A 24,049-nucleotide genomic window follows, 5' to 3' on the forward strand; every position below is an offset into this window, starting at 1 on the left:
TCACACCCCCTACAGCAAGGAAACTCTGCATATTGTATATTGTACATTTCTTTGTACAATATTTGCAATTCTGTTGGGAGGTTTGATGTTTTTTCATAGGGTTCTGTGAAGACTGACTTGCTGTTGAAATCTGCCTCGAGTGGCCATTCAAGAAACTACACTTTTGGCACATCTGCTTTGGCTTTATTTAACACTCAAAGTTGCCACATGGATAATAATGACCATTGTTCTATCGCCAATTACACATGAAAAAGTGCATTATTGCGTCAAGCAAACTTTGAAAATGTATCACCTAATTAAGACCTAGGAAACACCTTCAGGAGCCGAAGTCATGCTTTGACATTTTGCTGCTGGCATTTCATCCTGTTTGCATGAGCACTCTGTCACATTGTCTCTAATGGAGCTGTGCTGTCATTATCACTATGACCAGAAAATATCTGTATTAAGTGATGTTCGACTGTTGACCCGCAAATTGCTGAGATTGTAAAAGGAATGATCCTCCTGCGCTTACCATCCAGCCATCCACAGCATTATGTTAGTCACAGTTCACCTCCATAAGGTATTTTCATGCAGCAGAACATGCACCACCAGTGTAGGGAAAAGGGTCCGTTGGCCTACGTGATTCCTCCTTAATTGGATAATGCCCATTCCCGAGGCCTGGTCTGTCTGTGTAACAGCAGGTTTTGACAAGGACTCACTTTTGAGATAGACTGTCGGTTTCCTGATTCCAAACTTTCACTTAAAGGTGTAGTTCCTTTTGATTTTTCACAAAGTTGGTCAAATTTACTTCATGTTGAAATCTAGTTAGTACCTTTTACTTCTGTGTTCAGGTCAGAAATGGGAGTATGCACTGGTTCTGTGCATCCCAGCATCCACCACACTATGGAACCACCTAGGGTACTGAATGATAACCAGTCAGACAGACAACTGGTCCATCCACATCTTTAGAAAGTAACCATTGCTCTGACACAGCTAGGTCAAATGTGGACATCCATTTGGCCTTTTTGTCCCACCGGGGTCCTCAACACTGAGACACCTGCATACACGATCATGTCCTGAACAAGGTGCCACAGGGTCAAAAAGTCATAGCTGACCGTCCACACAATGCAAGTGATACTTCTCATCTGAGTCTCCTCAAGTAACTATTCATTTGACACAAAGTAATTCCAGCAGTACTCAAGAATTCTCCAAAGACACACAGTCTAGACATTAAGTTACTAGTTAACATCCAGGTGTCACAATGATGAAGTAAGACAGGAAGTACCAGGACCGTGAAGACTTGGACCTTTGTTCTCAAGAAAGGGTATCAGTATCACCAAATGCCTCTGTCCAGTGACATCATGACTCCCTAGGCTCTTGATTTTATGAATGTCACGGCCAACACAGATGAATGTCTCCTCAAGTTTGATAGTTTGACCATATATACATCTGATGGCTCAGTCCAGGAAGTCTTTAAAAGCCTGGGTTTTATTTTTAATCCAGGACAATCACAAACCCAAACACTCCAATCCTTCGCTCAAATTCTCAACTGCTGGAGTCAGAGAATCCAATGTTTCCCCAAAGATCACAGCATTGAAGTATTTATTTAGTGGCACATATGAGTTTGCTCTGTGAGATCTTGCAGTCACCACGAAGGAAGAAGCACGTGGGAAATGTTTGAACTTTGTGCTTCATTTGATGGGAAATGAGAACTCAGAATTACTAACTTACAACTATGAAAAATATGTCTGAATAAGCTAAGATAAAATGTTAGTCCTCCCCACTGACTTATTTTGGCAAACCAAGTAAAAACGCAGCTGTAATTAATGACAGCATTGACAACTGACAAAACAGATCTGTGTGGGTGTTACCTGTGTATAGCGGATATCCAGGAAATCTTTAAACTGAAATATATCCAGATTTAATCCTGAGCTCTTCCAAAAGTGATCTCTGGTAGTGTATCTTTATTATATGTGTGGTGTCTGTTTCCATTGTATCTCTTTTTTGCAGTCACAGTTGAAGGACCAAAATTTCCTGTATATTTGTCAAGTGTGTCGGTAGCATGGCCCAAGCAGAGGGTCACCCATTTGAGTCTGGTCTGCTTGAGGTTTCTTCCTCAGTATCATCAGAGAGAGTTTTTCCTTACCGCTGTTGCCTGTGTTCTTGCTCTAGGGGTTGGTAAGGTTAGACCTTACTTATGCAATGCACCTCGAGGCAGCTTTGTTGTGATATGGGCTATGTAAATGAAATAAATTACCGTATTTTCCGGACTATAAGTCGCACTTTTTTACATGTTTTGGCCGGGGGTGCGACCTATACTCCGGTGCGACTTATAAATGAAAAATATACCGGTAGGATCTCAATTAATTTACTGTAACAAAACAATTTTACGTGACAGAGTCGATCTATGTTTTAAAATGGCCACCGGAAAAGGAAATGCAATGCATCATGGGCACTGTAGTATGACGGCCATCCTATAGTTCACGCTGGTCGCGATAACCAATCAGAGAACAGAACTTTGGATGCGTATTCCTCACCTCACCCACAGCGTGTGAAGCTGACGAACTCGGTGCTTGCTGTTATTCTGGCTTGGCGAACAGAACAGCTTCAACCCTTGGATATCAATGTGAGCAGAGTGTTTAAGTTGACGCTGAGAGCTGCGTGGGAGCATTGGGTGAGCGACGGCGGAGGATTAGCGTGTGCACTTGGAAGGAGCTGGCGTCGATGATTGTGAAAAGCGTTTGAAGCAGACGAACATGGTGTTTATTCCGGGACGGCTAACAAGACAGCTTCAACCCTTGGATATCACTGTGAGCAGAGTTGACGCTGAGAGCTGCATGGGAGCACTGAGCGACGGCGGAGGATTAGCGTCTCCACTTGAAAGGAGCTGGATCGACACCGCTGGGCGGTCATGAGCTGCGCAGGTAGGCGCTGCATGGTTCGGCTCGCAATGTGGTCCGCAAAATACAAACATATCCGTAGGTAAAATGCAGCTTACGAGAGGGCACTCGAGGCTTGTGTGACTGTTCCTGCGACTTCTGACTACCATAGAAAAATAAAAATTTTAACGTTACTGATAACATAACAAGACAACGGAGAAGGCTCGAAAAAAATGCCACCAAAAAGAAAATCATACTCTGCAGATTACAAGTTGCGACTGGTGAAATATGCATCCGAAAACGGTAGCCGTCACAATATTATCATCTGAACTTTTCATGTTAACATACCTGTATGTCCATGGGACTTATAGTCCAGTGGACCTTATTTATGGTTTATTTTTCTTTATAATGGATAAAGTGGCTGGTGCGACTTATACTCCGGTGCGACTTATTTATGGTTTATTTTTCTTTATAATGGATAAAGTGGCTGGTGCGACTTATACTCCGGTGCGACTTATAGTCCGGAAAATACGGTAAATTAAATTATTTTCTACTACTTTTTACTCTTTATTTTATTTTGTATTTGTTTTATTTCCTGTTGGAATTTTTATTGTTATTTTGAATTTATTTATTTACGATTGGGGGTAACTTGGTGTCCATTTTTTTATTATGTGCAGCACTTTGATCGACTGCTGTCGTTTTAAACGTGCTTTAGGGCCCCTTCACACATAACACGATTGAAGTTGACTAGCGCACGAAGGAGGAATTGCATGCCATTCATGAAAAATCAGAGCCACCTCAAACACCAGAGAATGAAGCCAAGAATGAAAACATTCTTGGCAAATGCTTTCGCTTTCGTCCGTCTTGCGCCGGTCCAAGAATTTCACCTCTAGCGGCACAATACGAATGCACCTGTTGCTACAACCATTCATGCACTCAAGTGGCCGAAAGACAGCGAATACCCTGCGCGTGCTCATTCGATCCCCCTCTCAGCAGGTTTCGGCCAAATTCCAGGTGTCGCACATGAACATCTAACACTGCTCATTGTACACTTAGAAAAGGCAGGGCTATTCACACACCTGGTATGATAGTAGACAGCAGGCGATGACATTCGACCTGCCTGTGGAAATTGTAAAAAGTGCAACACGAGTGTGGCGTTACCTAGCAACACACATGGGTGTAACTGTGCCGAACTCCCCAACACACACACACATATATACAAATGGGGTATGGAGTGTGTCGTCATCCCCCCCAACACACATGGCTTGTGGAGTGTCTTCCCCCCCACCAACACACACACACACTCACACACACACACACACACCATGAATCCAACATTGTCAGCTGTGGCTGAAGGTCTCAGAGTCCAGTCGCTTTGCTCATACAGCGCCTGTCAGCTGACTGCAGACTGTCAGCTGGATGTGACTGTGTCAAATTAAAAACACAGACATCAGACAGATGCAGGACAAAGACATAATAATACATACATTAAATTAAAATCATAGAACAAAGCAACAGAGAGTGAGCCTTTTGTTCTGTGAGCTGCCGAGGTCCACTGTCAGATGTGGGTGTGTACTGGATTGTAGGATATTAAGTCGCATAACTACAGCATGAAGCATGGACATCGGGATGCTGTCCTCGCGTGGAAATAAATTAAAACACATATTGCTTCAGCTGACTACTGCAGCGGTGCACCACAACACTGGTGACTATCATGACTATCATGACCTATACTCTTGCTTGCCTCTACTGGTGGTTGGCTCTCACTGCGGTATTGTATCACTTCCTGTTCCGGAGCACAGCGGTGTTTTTCTGTATCTGTTAGCTGTTTAATCTGCGCAGTTAGATTGATCTAGTTATCTAGATTACGATTTGTTTCCCAGTGTAATCTTCACGTGCCTTAACTAAAGCACTCCTTCTGCTGAATCACCTCTAAATTATTTACACATTATTCACTTTGCGTGTTTTCAGGAATCTGCTAGCTTAGCGCAGCTACTAGCTCTTAGCCGATTTAGCATGGCGGCTTCTCCTGTCTCTCCCGCACTTTTCTGCTCTGGGTGTGAAATGTTTAGTTATTCCTCGGCCTCCTTTAGCAGTAACGGTACTTGTAATAAGTGTAGCTTATTCATAGCTTTGGAGGCCAGGCTGGGCGAATTGGAGACTCGGCTCCGCACCGTGGAAAATTCTACAGCTAGCCAGGCCCCTGTAGTCAGTGCGGACCAAGGTAGCTTAGCCGCCATTAGTTCCCCTCTGGCAGATCCCGAGCAGCCGGGAAAGCAGGCCGACTGGGTGACTGTGAGGAGGAAGCGTAGTTCTAAACAGAAGCCCCGTGTACACCGCCAACCCATTCACATTTCTAACCGTTTTTCCCCACTCGGCGACACACCCGCCGAGGAACAAACTCTGGTTATTGGCGACTCTGTTTTGAGAAATGTGAAGTTAGCGACACCAGCAACCATAGTCAATTGTCTTCCGTGGGCCAGAGCAGGCGACATTGAAGGAAATTTGAAACTGCTGGCTAAGGCTAAGCGTAAATTTGGTAAGATTGTAATTCACGTCGGCAGTAATGACACCCGGTTACGCCAATCGGAGGTCACTAAAATTAACATTAAATCGGTGTGTAACTTTGCAAAAACAATGTCGGACTCTGTAGTTTTCTCTGGGCCCCTCCCCAATCGGACTGGGAGTGATATGTTTAGCCGCATGTTCTCCTTGAATTGCTGGCTGTCTGAGTGGTGTCCAAAAAATGAGGTGGGCTTCATAGATAATTGGCAAAGCTTCTGGGGAAAACCTGGTCTTGTTAGGAGAGACGGCATCCATCCCACTTTGGATGGAGCAGCTCTCATTTCTAGAAATCTGGCCAATTTTCTTAAATCCTCCAAACCGTGACTATCCAGGGTTGGGACCAGGAAGCAGAGTTGTAGTCTTACACACCTCTCTGCAGCTTCTCTCCCCCTGCCATCCCCTCATTACCCCATCCCCGTAGAGATGGTGTCTGCTCCCAGACCACCAATAACCAGCAAAAATCTATTTAAGCATAAAAATTCAAAAAGAAAAAATAATATAGCACCTTCAACTGCACCACAGACTAAAACAGTTAAATGTGGTCTATTAAACATTAGGTCTCTCTCTTCTAAGTCCCTGTTGGTAAATGATATAATAATTGATCAACATATTGATTTATTCTGCCTTACAGAAACCTGGTTACAGCAGGATGAATATGTTAGTTTAAATGAGTCAACACCCCCGAGTCACACTAACTGTCAGAATGCTCGTAGCACGGGCCGGGGCGGAGGATTAGCAGCAATCTTCCATTCCAGCTTATTAATTAATCAGAAACCCAGACAGAGCTTTAATTCATTTGAAAGCTTGACTCTTAGTCTTGTCCATCCAAATTGGAAGTCCCAAAAACCAGTTTTATTTGTTATTATCTATCGTCCACCTGGTCGTTACTGTGAGTTTCTCTGTGAATTTTCAGACCTTTTGTCTGACTTAGTGCTTAGCTCAGATAAGATAATTATAGTGGGCGATTTTAACATCCACACTGATGCTGAGAATGACAGCCTCAACACTGCATTTAATCTGTTATTAGACTCTATTGGCTTTGCTCAAAATGTAATTGAGTCCACCCACCACTTTAATCATATCTTAGATCTTGTTCTGACTTATGGTATGGAAATAGAGGACTTAACAGTATTCCCTGAAAACTCCCTTCTGTCTGATCATTTCTTAATAACATTTACATTTACTCTGATGGACTACCCAGCAGTGGGGAATAAGTTTCTTTACACTAGAAGTCTTTCAGAAAACGCTGTAACTAGGTTTAAGGATATGATTCCTTCTTTATGTTCTCTAATGCCATATACCAACACAGTGCAGAGTAGCTACCTAAACTCTGTGAGTGAGATAGAGTATCTTGTCAATAGTTTTACATCCTCATTGAAGACAACTTTGGATGCTGTAGCTCCTCTGAAAAAGAGAGCTTTAAATCAGAAGTGCCTGAGTCCGTGGTATAACTCACAAACTCGTAGCTTAAAGCAGATAACCCGTAAGTTGGAGAGGAAATGGCGTCTCACTAATTTAGAAGATCTTCACTTAGCCTGGAAAAAGAGTCTGTTGCTCTATAAAAAAGCCCTGTGTAAAGCTAGGACATCTTTCTACTCATCACTAATTGAAGAAAATAAGAACAACCCCAGGTTTCTTTTCAGCACTGTAGCCAGGCTGACAAAGAGTCAGAGCTCTATTGAGCTGAGTATTCCATTAACTTTAACTAGTAATGACTTCATGACTTTCTTGCTAACAAAATTTTAACTATTAGAGAAAAAATTACTCATAACCATCCCAAAGACGTATCGTTATCTTTGGCTGCTTTCAGTGATGCCGGTATTTGGTTAGACTCTTTCTCTCCGATTGTTCTGTCTGAGTTATTTTCATTAGTTACTTCATCCAAACCATCAACATGTTTATTAGACCCCATTCCTACCAGGCTGCTCAAGGAAGCCCTACCATTATTTAATGCTTCGATCTTAAATATGATCAATCTATCTTTGTTAGTTGGCTATGTACCACAGGCTTTTAAGGTGGCAGTAATTAAACCATTACTTAAAAAGCCATCACTTGACCCAGCTATCTTAGCTAATTATAGGCCAATCTCCAACCTTCCTTTTCTCTCAAAAATTCTTGAAAGGGTAGTTGTAAAACAGCTAACTGATCATCTGCAGAGGAGTGGTCTATTTGAAGAGTTCAGTCAGGTTTTAGAATTCATCATAGTACAGAAACAGCATTAGTGAAGGTTACAAATGATCTTATGGCCTCGGACAGTGGACTCATCTCTGTGCTTGTTCTGTTAGACCTCAGTGCTGCTTTTGATACTGTTGACCATAAAATTTTATTACAGAGATTAGAGCATGCCATAGGTATTAAAGGCACTGCGCTGCGGTGGTTTGAATCATATTTGTCTAATAGATTACAATTTGTTCATGTAAATGTGGAATCTTCTTCACAGACTAAAGTTAATTATGGAGTTCCACAAGGTTCTGTGCTAGGACCAATTTTATTCACTTTATACATGCTTCCCTTAGGCAGTATTATTAGACGGTATTGCTTAAATTTTCATTGTTACGCAGATGATACCCAGCTTTATCTATCCATGAAGCCAGAGGACACACACCAATTAGCTAAACTGCAGGATTGTCTTACAGACATAAAGACATGGATGACCTCTAATTTCCTGCTTTTAAACTCAGATAAAACTGAAGTTATTGTACTTGGCCCCACAAATCTTAGAAACATGGTGTCTAACCAGATCCTTACTCTGGATGGCATTACCCTGACCTCTAGTAATACTGTGAGAAATCTTGGAGTCATTTTTGATCAGGATATGTCATTCAAAGCGCATATAAACAAATATGTAGGACTGCTTTTTTGCATTTATCCAATATCTCTAAAATTAGAAAGGTCTTGTCTCAGAGTGATGCTGAAAAACTAATTCATGCATTTATTTCCTCTAGGCTGGACTATTGTAATTCATTATTATCACGTTGTCCTAAAAGTTCCCTAAAAAGCCTTCAGTTAATTCAAAATGCTGCAGCTAGAGTACTAACGGGGACTAGAAGGAGAGAGCATATCTCACCCATATTGGCCTCTCTCATTGGCTTCCTGTTAATTCTAGAATAGAATTTAAAATTCTTCTTCTTGCTTATAAGGTTTTGAATAATCAGGTCCCATCTTATCTTAGGGACCTCGTAGTACCATATCACCCCAATAGAGCGCTTCGCTCTCAGACTGCAGGCTTACTTGTAGTTCCTAGGGTTTGTAAGAGTAGAATGGGAGGCAGAGCCTTCAGCTTTCAGGCTCCTCTCCTGTGGAACCAGCTCCCAATTCAGATCAGGGAGACAGACACCCTCTCTACTTTTAAGATTAGGTTTAAAACTTTCCTTTTTGCTAAAGCTTATAGTTAGGGCTGGATCAGGTGACCCTGAACCATCCCTTAGTTATGCTGCTATAGACGTAGACTGCTGGGGGGTTCCCATGATGCACTGTTTCTTTCTCTTTTTGCTCTGTATGCACCACTCTGCATTTAATCATTAGTGATCGATCTCTGCTCCCCTCCACAGCATGTCTTTTTCCTGGTTCTCTCCCTCAGCCCCAACCAGTCCCAGCAGAAGACTGCCCCTCCCAGAGCCTGGTTCTGCTGGAGTTTTTCCTTCCCACTGTAGCCATGTGCTTGCTCACAGGGGGTCGTTTTGACCGTTGGGGTTTTACATAATTATTGTATGGCCTTGCCTTACAATATAAAGCGCCTTGGGGCAACTGTTTGTTGTGATTTGGCGCTATATAAAAAAAAAATTGATTGATTGATTGATTGATGCCATGCGGAAGTCACCCCACGGGATGCCCCCGCGTTTTGTCAGTTATTACGGTGCTTTTTTCGCCATAATTAAATATTTCCTCTTCATCTACATTTTCTAATTTCTTTTTTTCAAATATGTTTATCATCTTGTTGATTGTAGGCATTTTACATTCCTGTTGTAGGACAGCAATGGTAGTGCAGTAGTAAAGTTTCCATCTGTTAATCTGAGTTTTTGTAAATTCCAGGTTCAAATCCCATGGTTGGCATGTATTTTTTATTTGTTGTTTCTCCATAGCAGTGCGCAATGATGTTCCACACACTCCAGCTGCTCGCACTGTGTTCGCGTGCACGAAACCATCGCCGGTGTGTCGTGCATGCCTGTGCGACTGTGCATCCCTCACGAGAGCAGGTGAAATGTTTCGTGGTTCCCCGTTGTGTGTTTCTATGCAGATTTTCTTCCAGTTTCTGTGTCTTTCGTGTTATGTGTGAAAGGGCCCTTAGAAAAAAAGGTTGCGTTGAGTCTACCATCTTTCTTCATCTATTTTTAGAAGAAGGAAGAAGGGACTTTGTCATTGTACATACATATATTCAATGAAATTTGTCCTCTGCATTTACCCCATCCTAATTACAGTTAGATATAACTGTAATACTAACAGCATATGGAGCGTACCAGTGTAAAAGTGCATTTCAATTAAAAAGAAAAAAGCATTCTGATTTGAGGCCAGTACACTGCATGGCTACAGTTTTACATTCATGAGCAACTACTACATTTTGTTATCTGTCACTGACTTGAAAATAAAAGTGATGTTATAAAATATTTCACCTTGTAACAAATAAATAAATAACTGAATAAAGACAGGTTCATTACACAAGGAGCAGCTCTTTGCCAACAGCCATCAATCATTTCAGACAACATCCGTTGAAGCTCAGCTGGAAAGCAGCGGTCATTAGAATGAAGTGGCTTTTATATACAGTATGATCTTTCACGTAAGATAAACAGTAAACGTAATGGTTGCAGTGCTCATTTGAGAACATGCTACAGGTTTCACTCCATATAATACTGATGACATGACAGAAATACAGTCAAACTGCAGTATATGCTTCCTAAATATGGAAATTCAGCATCATACCATTATTTTTAATTGTTTTTTATGTCCAAATAGAATCCACACTTAGTATTTATGTGTGTTTGTGAATTATTACCTCCGCCAAGGAGGTTATGTTTTCGGTCGCATTTGTTTGTTTGTTTGTCTGTCTGTCAGCAGGATAACTCGATAACTTGAACGGATTTTGATGAAATTTTGTGGAGTGGTTGGAAATGACAAGAGGAACAAGTGATTACATTTTAGTGGTGATCCGGATCACGATGCTAACGTCTTAGCATGTCTATGGAATTTTCAGTGTTAAAAGTTAGCATTAAGCAGTTGCAGCTGTCATCACGTTCGGGTGCATTTGTTTTCAAATTGTAATATTTCTTAAATTTATTTTGTTGAAATTTTGTGGAGTGATTGGAAATGACAAGAGGAACAAGTGATTAAATTTTAGTGGTGATCCGGATCACGATCTGGATCCCGATGCTAACGCGTTAGCATGTCTATGGCATTTTCAATGTTAAAAGTTAGCATTAAATAGTTGCAGCTGTCATCACGTTCGGGTGCATTTGTTTTCAAAATTGTAATATTTCTTAAATTTATTTTGTTGAAATTTTGTGGAGTGGTTGGAAATGACAAGAGGAACAAGTGATTAAATTTTAGTGGTGATCCGGATCACGTTCGGGTGCATTTGTTTTCAAATTGTAATATTTCTTAAATTCATTTTTGTTTATATATTAATAATCTAATGATTATTATATACAGTTTTAGAGAAAGAGACAAAAAGAAATAGATCACTGTGCCAAGGAGGGAATCTCTTTAGGGTCAGTGACCCTATGGCCTTGTTTAGAGAAGTATTTCATAAATGTTAAAAAAATTCATATATTTGCAGTTTAGTTGAATAATAAATTGAATTTTGTCTATTTGTTTTTGTCTATAAGCACATGCAATATCAATATCAATGCTCAGATGACAGTAGCTTCTGGGAAAGGTGCAAGTTGCAATAAACTGTGATGCCAAGCGCTAAAGATACATGCTATCCAGTCACAGCAGATTAAACTTTTTTACTACTGAGCAAACATCATTGTTAGACTTTTTTAGGTTCAGTGATTCCACGGCGTGTAGATGTTATGGCGTCAGTGAACCCATGGCCTTGGCGGAGGTTTTGCACTCTCTGAGTGCTTCTAGTTTGTTATTTTTTCTGTAAGTGCTTTGATGTGCTGACAAATTGAGTCCAAATGCCAGTTCGTCTACACGGCACAGAAACATATTGTATTTATTAATGAAAATATAATAACTTGAAAAAGACAAATTTGAACCTAAGAACTGAACAAATATGTACAAAACAAGGGGTGACAAATGGAATATAAAGTCCATGAGGGTTGGACAACATAGTGAACCAGAGAATCCTAATAGAAAACATGAAATAGAAGACTGAGATTTGCATGATACACAGGCATGGAACAGAGCAGACATGGGATGAATACTAACAGCAACTGACTCAACAGACTGACAACAAATGAGGAGAAGTGCTCGGTTTTTAAACAGTGACCAACAGCAGGTAAGCGCGGATATGTACGCAATTCTGGTTAATGAATTGGCCATTAAGGGTGTCTAAACAAAATAAAAGCAAACGAGGTTGTGGCCAAAACAGTGTTCAAATCCTGACAGCTGTGTGTACGTCTGATGGCCATAGGAAGGGATCGATGTCACACATGTCAAAATACAAACTCCCCAAAATACATGGAGGGTTCCACCTGGAGTGCAGCACTCTGATACTGTAAGATCAGTCAAAGTAGGAAGAGAGTCTAGTGAATGTCAAAGCCACTACAAGGAGCATATAGGAGTACTTCAAGAAGCTTGTCCCTGGGGACAAAACCTCTACATGAGTACTTGAAACAGCAGAAGACAGAGGGTGGTGAGAAAGAAGAAGAAATGTCATGAAAGATAAGACCTCACAATGGGAGGTACCACAAGCAGATAGACAGGATGACTGATGTACAGCAACTCGACCAGTGGTTGTCAAAGTCTTGGCTGAAGGACAGCACAGAGGCTTTCATCATGGCAACACATCAACAGGCCCTTAGCACCAGGTCAGTAGAGACAGGACCCATGGTGCAGGCTGTGCAACAATGCCACTCGGGCAGTCGAAACACATACAGTGGGGAAAATAAGTATTTGATCCACTGTTGATTTTGCAAGTTTTCCCACCTACAAAGAATGGAGAGCTCTGTTAATATCGTAGGTACACTTTCAACTGTGAAAAACAGAATCTAAAAAAATAATCAGAAAATCACATTGTATGATTTTAAATACTTAATTGCATTTTATTGCATGAAATAAGTATTTGATACAGTAGAAAAGCAACCTTAATATTTAGTACAGAAGCTTTTGTTTGGAATTCCAGAGGTCAGACCGTTTCCTGTAGTTATCAACCAAGTTTGCACACTGCAGCAGGGATTTTGCTCCACTCCTCCATACAGATCTTCTCCAGATCTTTCAGGTTTCGGGTTTTCAGCTCCCTCCAAAGATTTTCTATTGAGTTCAAGTCTGGAGACTGGCTCGGCCCACTCCAGGACCTTGAATGCTACTTACGGAGCCCCTCCTTAGTTGCCCTGGCTGTGTGTTTGGGGTCAATTGTCGTGCTGGAAGATGGACCCGGCGCCATGAGGGGCATTTGGGGGCGATGCCCCCTCACGTCATCAACCTCACCCCCTCGGATGTGAGAGTTATCAAAAATAAAAAGAAAAAAGAAAAAAACGAAATACTGGAAAATACAGCACCTCGCAGTTTCGCGGATTTTAGTCCAATTTTGCATGCTTTTTGTTTTTTTTTTTACAGCGCATTGTGCTCTGCGTCCTCATCAAGCAGGCCGGGATGACGGGACACCTGTTGCGGCACCGCGAAGGGAGAGTATGCGCATTGTGTTCTGCGTGTCTGTTTATGAGAATCTTTTCGCTCAGAAGAAAAAAGAGCGCCAACAACTACCCATAACTGTAGACACCTGCAGCGAGGTGTGAGTGGAAAAAGGCACGACAGTGGCGCGGCGCCAGGACGAAGAGGCGCGATCAGAGGAACTGTGAAATAGTGGTCAGTCACTATTAATAATTTCTTATGTGTTCAACCTTGTAGGTTGATTGTTAAAATTAAATTTGTTAGTTTCTAAAAGCCATCATAATGTATTTATAGGAAAACATTCTATTTTTATTTCTCAAACAAATGTTTGGGCCTGAAAACAGGTTGGGCTTATTTTTCTACTAAGGTTTGAACTTTGAGAGTGGTTTACACCGAGAGAAAGTGAGAAAATGTTAATGCCTGTTTGAGAAAAGGTATAAGTGTGTAGTGTGGGGTTTTACAGCCTTAAAACGTCTATAATAATTATAAAAAATAAAGCTGTCTACTTTGCGGATTTTGCCTATTGCGGGCTATTTTTAGAACTTAACTCCCGCTATAAACGAGGGACCACTGTATATCTACATGAAAGGTTTATCTTTGACCCGTTGTGTGACTGTCATGCCCAATTGCGCTGTGTTTGCGCTTGTGATGGAGGGCTGTATGTGGGGTTAATCTACTGTCTTGTGTCATTTTTCAGATCAGTTGTTGGTTTGGTTTTGTGGTATGCAGGAGATCACTTGACTGAGGGTCTAGACGTTCAAATAATAATTAAAAAATTACTGTCATCACTCTTACTCTTACTTAGTCAGTATCCTTACAACGGTGTAGCCTAAATGCATGAGCTTTCCAGGAGTGCACCCAATTCATACGCACACTCAGAGACACGTCCCCACCGATGCGCACTTTTTTGGGGGGGGGGGGGGGCGACCCCACCCCCTGTGATAAACTCATCGCCCCCTTGATATTTTTTTCTGGTGCCGGGCCTGTTGGAAGATGCAGCCATGACCCATTTCAATGCTCTTACAGTGCAGTCATCATGTCCCCCTTTGCAGAAAAGCACCCCAAAAATGATGTTTCCACCCTCATGCGTCACTGGTGGACGGCGTTCTTGGGGCTGTCATCTCCAATCACAGCGAGTTGATACCAAAAAGCTCTATTTTGGTCTCATTTGACCACATGACCTTCTCCCATGCCTCCCCTGGATCATACAGATGGTCACTAGTGAACTTCAAATGGGCCTGGACATGTGTTAGCTTGAGCAGGGGACCTTGCGTGCCCTGCAGGATTTTAAACCATGGCAGCGTAGCGTGTTAGTAATGTAATCTTTGCGACTGTGGTCCCAGCATTGACCAGGCCCTCCCATGTAGTTCTGGGCTGATTCCTGACCTTTTTCAGAATAATCCTTTACACCATGAGCTGAGATCTTGCAAGAAGTCCAGACTGAGGAAGATTGACAGTGAATGATTGAGTGTGTGGACAGGTGTCTTTTATACAGGTAACAAGTTCAAAAAGATGCAATTAATACAGGTAAAGAGTGTAAAATAAGAGGACTTCTTAAATAGGGACTGGATGTGCCAAAGTCCAAGTGGGGAATACCACCAGAGCTATGGACTTCAAGTTACAGACAGAATAACAGGTGCTTTGCAAACAACCAGACATAGTGGTGGTTGACAAGGAATAGTTCTAATAGGTGTGGCAATCTCAAGTGATAACAAAATTAGAAAGAGGGACATGAGAATGTTGACAAGTATTTTGGGCTGAAGTAAGAGCTCAAAAAGATGTCAACAATAAGGGTCATAGTGGTCCCAGTGGTAATAGGAGCTCTTGGGCCACTGAAAATGGCTCCATATCTTCCAGATGTGTGCAATCCTAGGAAATATTGAATAGTATCTTCAAATTACCTGCGAAGGTAAGAAGAGCCCTGGAACACAGAAGATCATAGAATGAAAATGAATTTATTGTGTCTGATGGTCAAATAACCACTACCTTAAATAAAATGATTAAACAAAACAAAGAACAACAAAGAAAAGTAAATTTCTAATATTCCACATATTTTTCTTCACCACCAGAGAAACCTAATAGCGGCACATACAGTATGCACACAAATATAAAACTTAGGGGTGTCTTACTTGTGAAAGTATACAATACATACATGTCAAGATATATGGGATGTGAACATGTACACATCCTGGCACCAGCCAGACCTCCTTCCCCTCCTCCACCCCTACCTTCCCCCCCACCTGCTCTCTACTCTTCATGGCAGATCAGGTCAGGAGTCAGCTGAAGAGAATAAAGAGCAAAAAGGCAGCAGGCCCAGACAAGATTAGTCCGAGGCTCCTCATATCCTGTGCAGATGAGCTGTGGGGTCACGGAGCGGGTCTTCAACCTGACCCTGAAGCTGAGGACTGTGCCACACCTCTGGAAAACATCATGTGTGGTCCCAGTGCCCAAAATACCGCACGCCAAGGACCTCAACAGCTTCAGGCCAGTGGCACTTACATCCCACCTGATGAAGACCCTAGAGCACCTCATCCTGTGTCACCTCCGCTCCACGGTGAGCTCTGCCATGGACCCACAGCAGTTTGCTTAAAGGCCCGGCATCGGAGTGGAGGATGCCATCATCTCCCTGCTGCACCTCTCGCTGTCCCACCTGGAGAGGGTCGGCAGCGCTGTGAGGATTCTTTTCTTTGACTTCTCCAGTACTTTCAACACCATCCAGCTGCGGCTCCTGAGGGACAAGCTGGTGATTGCAGGAGTGGATGAGGATCTGGCTGAGTGGGGTCCTGGACTTACCTCACAAAACTGGCCCCAGTTTGGGAGGACAAGAACTGCATGTCTGACCTCCGGACCTGCAGTGTGGGGCCCCCCAGGGGACGGTCCTCGTGCCCTTCCTCTTCACTCTTTACACTGCAGACTTCAGACACAACACGGACAGCTGTGTCCTGCAGAAGTTCTCCGATGACTCCGCACCTCATAGGACTCATTATGGATGACAATGATGCGGAGTACAGAGGACTAATGCAGGACTGTTGTGGACTGGTGTCAGAGGAACCACCTCCTCATCAACGCGGGGAAGACCAAGGAGATGGTGGTGGACTTCAGATGCCCCAGTGAACATCCAGGGAAGGGACATTGAGAGAGTGGACTTATATAAGTACCTGGGTGTTCATCTGAACAACAAACTGGACTGGACTCACAACACGGACGCACTTTACAGGAAGGGTCAGAGCTGCCTCTACCTCCTGAGGAGGCTGACGTCTTTTGGAGTGAAGGGCCACTCCTGAGGACCTTCTATGACTCTGTGGTTGCTTCAGCCATCCTGTACGGTGTGGTCTGCTGGAGCAGCAGCATCACAGAGAGGGACAGGAAAAGACTGGATAAGATCATCAGGAAATCCTGCTCTGTCCTGGGCTGTCCCTCTGGACTCTGTGCAGGAGTGTGTGGGACAGGAGGGTCCTGGCTAAACTTAAATCTATGCTGGACCATGAGTGTCACCCCCTGCAGGACGTTCTGTCTGCTTGGAGAGCAGTTTCAGTGACAGACTCATCCACCCTCGCTGTGTGAGGGAGAGATTCCTTAGATGTTTCTCCCGGCTGCTTGTCAGACTGTACAATGAACAATGCTAGTACTGTGGTAACCATAGCAACCAGGACAATAATCATGTCATTGCCTGCTGTATTTATTAGGTGCAATAATTTAACTTATGGTGCAAACTTAAGTCACTTTACCTACTATATTTTAACCTGTCTATATTGTAAATATCAGAGTAACTTATCGTACATTTCACGCTGAAGTCACCTTATCTGATCACTTTCACATCCTGACAGTGTATATCATCCCGGCAGTGCAGCATTGAACTGAACAATGGTAGCCTTAGCTTTACCCAGCACTCAGTACTTTTTTAGTTCTTGTTTTTAACAGATACTTGTTTGTTTTATTGCATGCCCTTCTGTCTACTCCTACTGTTCTATGCTGCGATGTGACACTGAAATTTCCCCATTGAGGGATGAATAAAGGCTTTCTTATCTTATCTTATCTTATCTGCAATCTGACTGCATTCTAAATATTCTTACGGCATCAAAACAGCATTTGAAACAGTTTGATCGGGTTCAAGGGAAATTCGCCATGGTCAGGCACATCTAATTCTATTTTCAGTTTCAATTTATTTTCATTTATATAGGTCCAAATCACAACAGAGTTGCCTCAAAGCGCTTCACACAGGTAAGGTCTAACCTTACCAACCCCAGAGCAACAGTGGTAAGGAAAAACTCCCTCTGAGGAAGAAACCTCAAGCAGACCAGACTCAAAGGGGTGACCCTCTGCTTGGGCCATGCTACAGACATAAATTACAGAAACAATTCATAGAACAATTCATGGACGAATATACAAGAAATGCTATTGGCACACAGGACAGGAGGATCGCCAACACGAATACAACTCTGGAACTGCACCTTAAACAGAGAGAAAAAAACAGAATCAGGCATCAGAAAGAAATACATGTGGCATGTCCAGGATCCCCCCCCCCCCCCCCCCCCCGTGCATCCCATTCGGGGTACGCAAAGGAAATATTGTAATGTGCAAAGTCTGTGGCATGCATTCATTTTGTGAAGTAGATGTGAACAGTGGGGCAGCGCGTGCATCTGAACAGCCTGTTATACGTTAACTGTTAACAGCTGTAATACGCATCGTATGACAAATATATTGTTGGCCCATCTTATGAGGTAGAACACGTATCTGTAATATTATCTTATCATGGCTGTAACACCCCGGTCAGATGCTGCACTGCGGGTTAGTGTGTCACTCAGCCGCGAGGCACTGCATACACATCTGAACGAGGTGTTATATCCTTAATAAACCTTAGATTACCGATACATTGCCATGTCCTCTCATTGGTTACATAATGTTTGTGAATTATGATGATCATCACAGCTGTAACACCACGTGCAGCTGCGTGGCACCACAGCAGAGCTGACTGGGGTGTCACAGCTGTTAAACACATATCATGACATGTACACAATCTACCTCTGTACAAGCCATGACAATGCGCCTGTGTCAGCAAGCCATCAGAACATAAAGAAAACTAAATCCTCATCTTTGGAATGCCTGCAGTTGCATCTAACGGTGCAGGGCGAACACCAGCCAGGCTGCGCCATGTCATCCTGTGATCAGCCAACTGGCGAGGACAAATGCCACGTCCACCACAAAATATATTTCCCATATGATGCACCGTCCTGCAGTGCAACGCAGGCTATCCACACAGACAGCAGGATGCACAGCTCTTCCTTAAGCCTGGAATCATCAGGTTGCCCCACTGCTGCAGTGCAGGTTGTGAAATTCGATTGCACAGTGCAAGTCAGGTGTGGGACACACATGTTCATTCTTCTGGCCGGTCAGTGTGCACGAGGAAGGACGGGAGGGAGGGAGTGAGAGAATGAGACAGTGAGTGCATGGGTGGATGTAGGGGGGAGCCAGCGATTGACATATTTAACACATATGACATGTTACCTGTCCAATAGGGTCTGTTCATGTTATATAGTGAAAAAATAAAAGTTGTGAGAGACTGCGGGCCACATGTTGTTTTTGTTCCACTTGGGGTTTTATAGGTGCAGACCAAATTTGAACTCAATCAAATAAGATCTAGAGGTCCCCCAGAGTGACACATTTTCCTCTCCCTGTGTTGGCAAGGCAACGTCGCCCTAACGGGAGAAGACTCTGATGCCATTATTTTTCTTTTACAGGTACATGTGATGTCTTCTAATCGCAAAAAGTGGTGGTTGATTGGTCACCCAGAGGAGAACATTACTGGAATTACTGGATTACTACATTGCTTGTTTGTGGAAAATCGTTGCTTTGTGGGGAACCCCTAAACAATGTCCGATTACAATAAAATTTGGCACATATCTTTTATTTTATTAGTGGAACAAGAACAACATGTGGCCCAAAACATTTTGTAACATTTGACATTTTGAACAGGTTTACTATCCATACATAATGCATTTTAACATCTGGTATTGGCAGGTCTTGTGAAAAGGGCAGACACACCTTCCTCTCCCCGTGTTTGTCGTCCAGACTTTTAGACATCGGGCGGAAATTAAACCTCATTCGCGTGGCACTCTTGTGCATTATTTATAGTCGTAGTGCATTCTAACAGTGTTCTACGTAGTCATATTGTTATTCCAGCAATGTTTGACCTGCAATCGTACGCATACACATGGTTGTGCATAATGCAGTCTAGGTGGGATCTGCCCACATTATAAGTGGTCGTATGGCATTAGAACATGGCTGTCCAAATGTCTGTCCCTCCCGACTGTGCCTCAAAGTTTGACTTTTTTTCCCCACATTCTGGCTGATTCAGCTTGGCTCGTACTCATTCGTGCTCAGTGTGACGGGGCCCTTACCATTAAAAATATATTTCATGAAAAGCCATGGATCACTTTCAGCTTTTTCTACTGTGCTGTAGCATAACATAAATGTACCGTTGTACATCGGTATGCCAGTGTTAAACTGTGAACTGAAAGTAAGTTTGAAATGGGTACATGTTGCAATTATACCGACTATGATCAGACATGGAGTGTGTTTTCACCTTGCGAAGTTGATGTCTCAAGAGACATACGCAGAAGACGCAGTGTGAAGACGCAGAATTTGCAGTGACATAAGCGTAATTCAACCAGTTTCTGACATTAAAATCAAGCCATCGACTGGGTTGAACCATCAATTCAGGGGTCCGTGTATCAATGTACTTATATCTATGACTTTAAAGAGCTAATTTACATTCATACTTTCACATCAACATTCATCAGAGTAGAATGCATTGCAATGAGTTGGTTTGAGGCATGTTTGCTAAGAGGCACCATTATTCATTTAAAAGCCAAACAGCCTAACAATGCAGTATTTAATCAAAGTTCACCTTAAGCATGTTTAATTATATCAGTGCAGAAACTCTACATAATTCATCATGATGTGCTTCCTGATTCATATCTCGTGCTGTTGAAGAAATGACATATAATCATTACTTGTGGTTTTGATCAAATCCAAAAAAAAAAAACTCATTTCCCATCTGGCCTCCAAAGATGATGACGCACCGCATGACTTCACATCAGATGTTTCCTGCCCACATCCCTTTTTAAGTCCAACGGCAGCAGCCGGTTTAAAAATGAAATAGTGAGAGCAAAGCCTGTGGTGATTTATACAGGAGCACTTAAAATATACAGAGGCAGAAAGTCTTTTTGTTTCCAGCGTTTTTCTTTCACACTGCACTATAAGGTATGATATATTGATGCTTCGCTCACCAGCTTGAGCTCAGACCACCACGTGTAATTTATATAGAGAACTATGTGTATATACACTCCTCCATAGACATTCTGGAGGTTATTATTGCGGGGTATGAGTCACTGTGTAGTGTATGACTCAAGTATAACAGAGGTAAACTTTGAAGCCAAAATCAACTGGGCCGACTTGCTCCCTTTTATCCCCTGGTTGTTTTGAAAAGTATTGCAGGCTAACTCCTTTATATTGCGATATCCTGTTTATGATTGGTAAGCCTTCGGAGGCACGCGGTGCGGCTCAAGCTGGCATCTCTACGGTCCGGTGATCAAAGCAGTGAAAGTGTAAGTATGTTGGTTTCTTACCAATAAAGCAGAGCCACCAGAGAGGACATGACCTGCTGCTACTTGTGACGGATGTTCTAAGGGTGGGGGGCCGTTTTCTCACATCTCTGAAAACTTCTCACATATAAACGACAGATTCATGTGGGTTCTTTGTCTGTACACTTCACAGATGAACTAACGGAGAAACTTCAGGATTTGTCTCTGAGCGAACAGCAGCGTCCAGGATTTGTCAAGATAGTGCGGCATACCAAGCAGGAGGGCTTGATTCGGTCCAGAGTGAGCGGGTGGAGGGCTGCCACCGCCCAGTTTGTTGCCCTGTTTGATGCTCATGTCGAGTTTAACGCTGGCTGGTGAGTCACCCATCAGTCTCACATTGAACAGTTTAGAACAGCAAGGCACTACTTGGTGAAAGTTGGTGGAACAATCCCCAAATATTCTTGTGTGACAATTGAAAAAGTTGCTCAATGCCAACATGTTTGAATTCTGTCTCCATTAAGCAGCAGTGCACTCTCAGTTCTGAATATTGTTGATTTTTTTTATTGAAATCATTCAATTATTCTAACTGAAATATTGTAAGATTGGTTCAGTGTAATCAGTATTTTAATGTAGGTGCAATCAAGACATAAGTAATACAACTTTCAAATATTTCAATTTTAATTACCTTATATTGAATGCATAAACTTAACCAGTCACTTGATTTTTTTGAGTTCTTCCAGCACATTTGGGTTTGCAGTGTGTTCTTCTGTATGAATTTACTGGAAACTATTTCATTTAAAAGCCGACTGTAGCTTGTGTTTTACTGACGCTGTACACGCTGCTCATGTGCTATATACGTATACACGTGCACATGCACAGCACTCAGTTGTGAACCCAAGATCACTACAATTAATAATTTGCCACAGTGTTCATACTTTACCTGGGCACCGTGCACACTGCGGTCTGACCCAGATCTGTCATTAGAAGCATAATCCTCATTTTGCAAATGACTTAAGAATAAATGCATGAACTTCTTAAATTAGATTGTATTCCTCATTGAAAACATAAAATCTTTCAAGCCTGTTTCCTGTAAAGGGGTCATATTATGCTTATTATGCCCCCTGCTTTATTATGTATCTGTTTTATTTGAACTAGCATGTTGCCTGTGGAGATCCGTGGGCTCTAGATTGGGTAGTGTTTATAAACTAGGGAGCTGACATTTTTCAAGGGTGGTAATAAATTAAGCAAAGCTTGTGTAATGAGTTGGAATGATGTGTGAGTCCAGAAGGTTTTTAGAACCTTAGACCTCAACAATTTTTACAAGAGGAACTCAACCCTTTTATTTCCTATTAATTATGTATTTTTTTTAAATGTTAAATTATTGTCTTAATGTATTTATACATTATTTAGGGTCCCTTCACACATAGTGCGAATTTGGTCGAGGTCTGATCACACACAGCACGGTGAGGGGCCTGTCAGCTGATCACAGCACACTGACAGCTGGATGACAGCTCAGTGCACACATCAAAAACACCGACACCACTGCCAGGACAGGTATGTAAATAATTATGACAATACCTACATACTTAATTACATAACAAATAACGAAAATGAATTACCACATAACACAGAGAGTGACACAGTGGTCTGGCCGCTGAACGGACAGGGGACCGTGTCTGCTCACAGCCGCAGCTGTAAAGATCTCTGCTCCTGGACATTCTAGCTGGAGAACACATACCATGTTTTGAAGGACATGAACTTACAGCATTCTTCTGTGAGGTGCGTGTCTCTGCCTGCTGTCCTCACATGGAAATATATAAAACATCTTTCACCTTTGCGCCGGGCTGCAGTGGCTGCACACAGCGCACCTCCTTCATGTCCTTGTTGATTTCAGGCATTTTTCTGTTCTGATTACAGGCAAGCGATAGTAGCACAGTGGCAAAGTTTCCATGTGGTAATCAGAGCTCACAGGTTTGAATCCTGAGTGGCTTTTTTTTTTTTTTTTTTTTTGCTTACCCAGGGTTATTTAACCATGGGGTTCTGTATTGCCTACCCTTTTATGTATTATTTATGTCAACCCAGTGACATTCACAGCTGTTTTTTATTTTCTTTTCCTCCACATCCGAGGCGCGATGTGGTGCACCTTTTCCCAGCTGCTCACACTGTGTTCCTGCTCGCACGACACTGTCATGTGCACGACACCATCGTGCCCATCAGCTCGATGTTTTCATGGTTTGCTCATACGAGCTATTCTGCCATGAGTCACCCAGATTTGTACTTAATTGGACTATGTGTGAAGGGGCCCTTAGGTTCTTCTTGTCATATACACACTAATATGTATACAGTGAGGAAAATAACTATTTGTACACCCTGCGATTTTGCAAGTTCTCCCACTTAGAAATCATGGAGGGGTCTGAAATTTTCATCTTAGGTGCATGTCCACTGTGAGAGACATAATAAAAAAAAAATAAAAAAAATCCGGAAATCACAATGTATGATTTTTTAATAATTTATTTGCATGTTACTGCTGCAAATAAGTATTTCAACAACTGCCAATCAGCAGAAATTCTGGCCCTCAAAGACCTGTTAGTCCACCTCTAAAAAGTCCACCTCCACTCCACTTATTATTCCAAATTAGAAGCACCTATTTGAGGTTGTTAGCTCCATAAAGACACCTGTCCACCCCACACAATCAGTAAGACTCCAACTACTAACATGGCTAAGACCAAAGAGCTGTCCAAAGACACCAGAGACAAAATTATAGACCTCCACAAGGCTGGAAAGGGCTACAGGGTAATTGCCAAGCAGCTTGGTGAAAAAAGATCAACTGTTGGAGCAGTTATTAGAAAATGGAAGAAGCCCTCGGACTGGGGCTCCATGCAAGATCCCACCTCGTGGCGTATCAATGATCCTAAGGAAGGTGAGGAATCAGCCCAGAACTGCACAGGAGGAGCTGGTCAATGACCTGAAGAGAGCTAGCACCACTGTTTCCAAGGTTACTGTGGGTAATACACTAATTAGTCTTGGGTTAAAATCATGCATGGCACAGAAGGTTCCTCTGCTTACATCAGCACATGTCCAGGCCCATCTTAAGTTTGCCCATGACCATTTGGATGATCCAGAGGAGTCATGGGAGAAAGTTATGTGGTCAGATGAGACCAAAATAGAACTTTTTGGTCTTAATTCCACTCGCCGTGTTTGGAGGAAGAAGAATGCTGAGTACCATCCCAAAAACACCGTCCCTACTGTGAAGCATGGTGGTGGAAGCAT

At 42.5% G+C, this 24,049-nt stretch overlaps 1 protein-coding gene across 1 annotated transcript in view; it reads left to right on the forward strand.

The window, feature by feature from the left end:
• The window catches only part of galnt18b (UDP-N-acetyl-alpha-D-galactosamine:polypeptide N-acetylgalactosaminyltransferase 18b), a 366,991-nt gene that overhangs the window by 193,278 nt on the left and 149,664 nt on the right, over positions 1 to 24,049 (forward strand). Inside the window, exon 4 of the mRNA XM_034190778.1 lies at positions 20,973 to 21,153. Coding sequence (XP_034046669.1) covers positions 20,973 to 21,153 — 181 coding nt within the window. The remainder of the gene's footprint in view (positions 1 to 20,972; positions 21,154 to 24,049) is intronic.

The sequence above is a fragment of the Thalassophryne amazonica genome, chromosome 2 (genome assembly GCF_902500255.1).
Source record: "Thalassophryne amazonica chromosome 2, fThaAma1.1, whole genome shotgun sequence".
Classification (NCBI taxonomy): Eukaryota; Metazoa; Chordata; class Actinopteri; order Batrachoidiformes; family Batrachoididae; genus Thalassophryne; species Thalassophryne amazonica.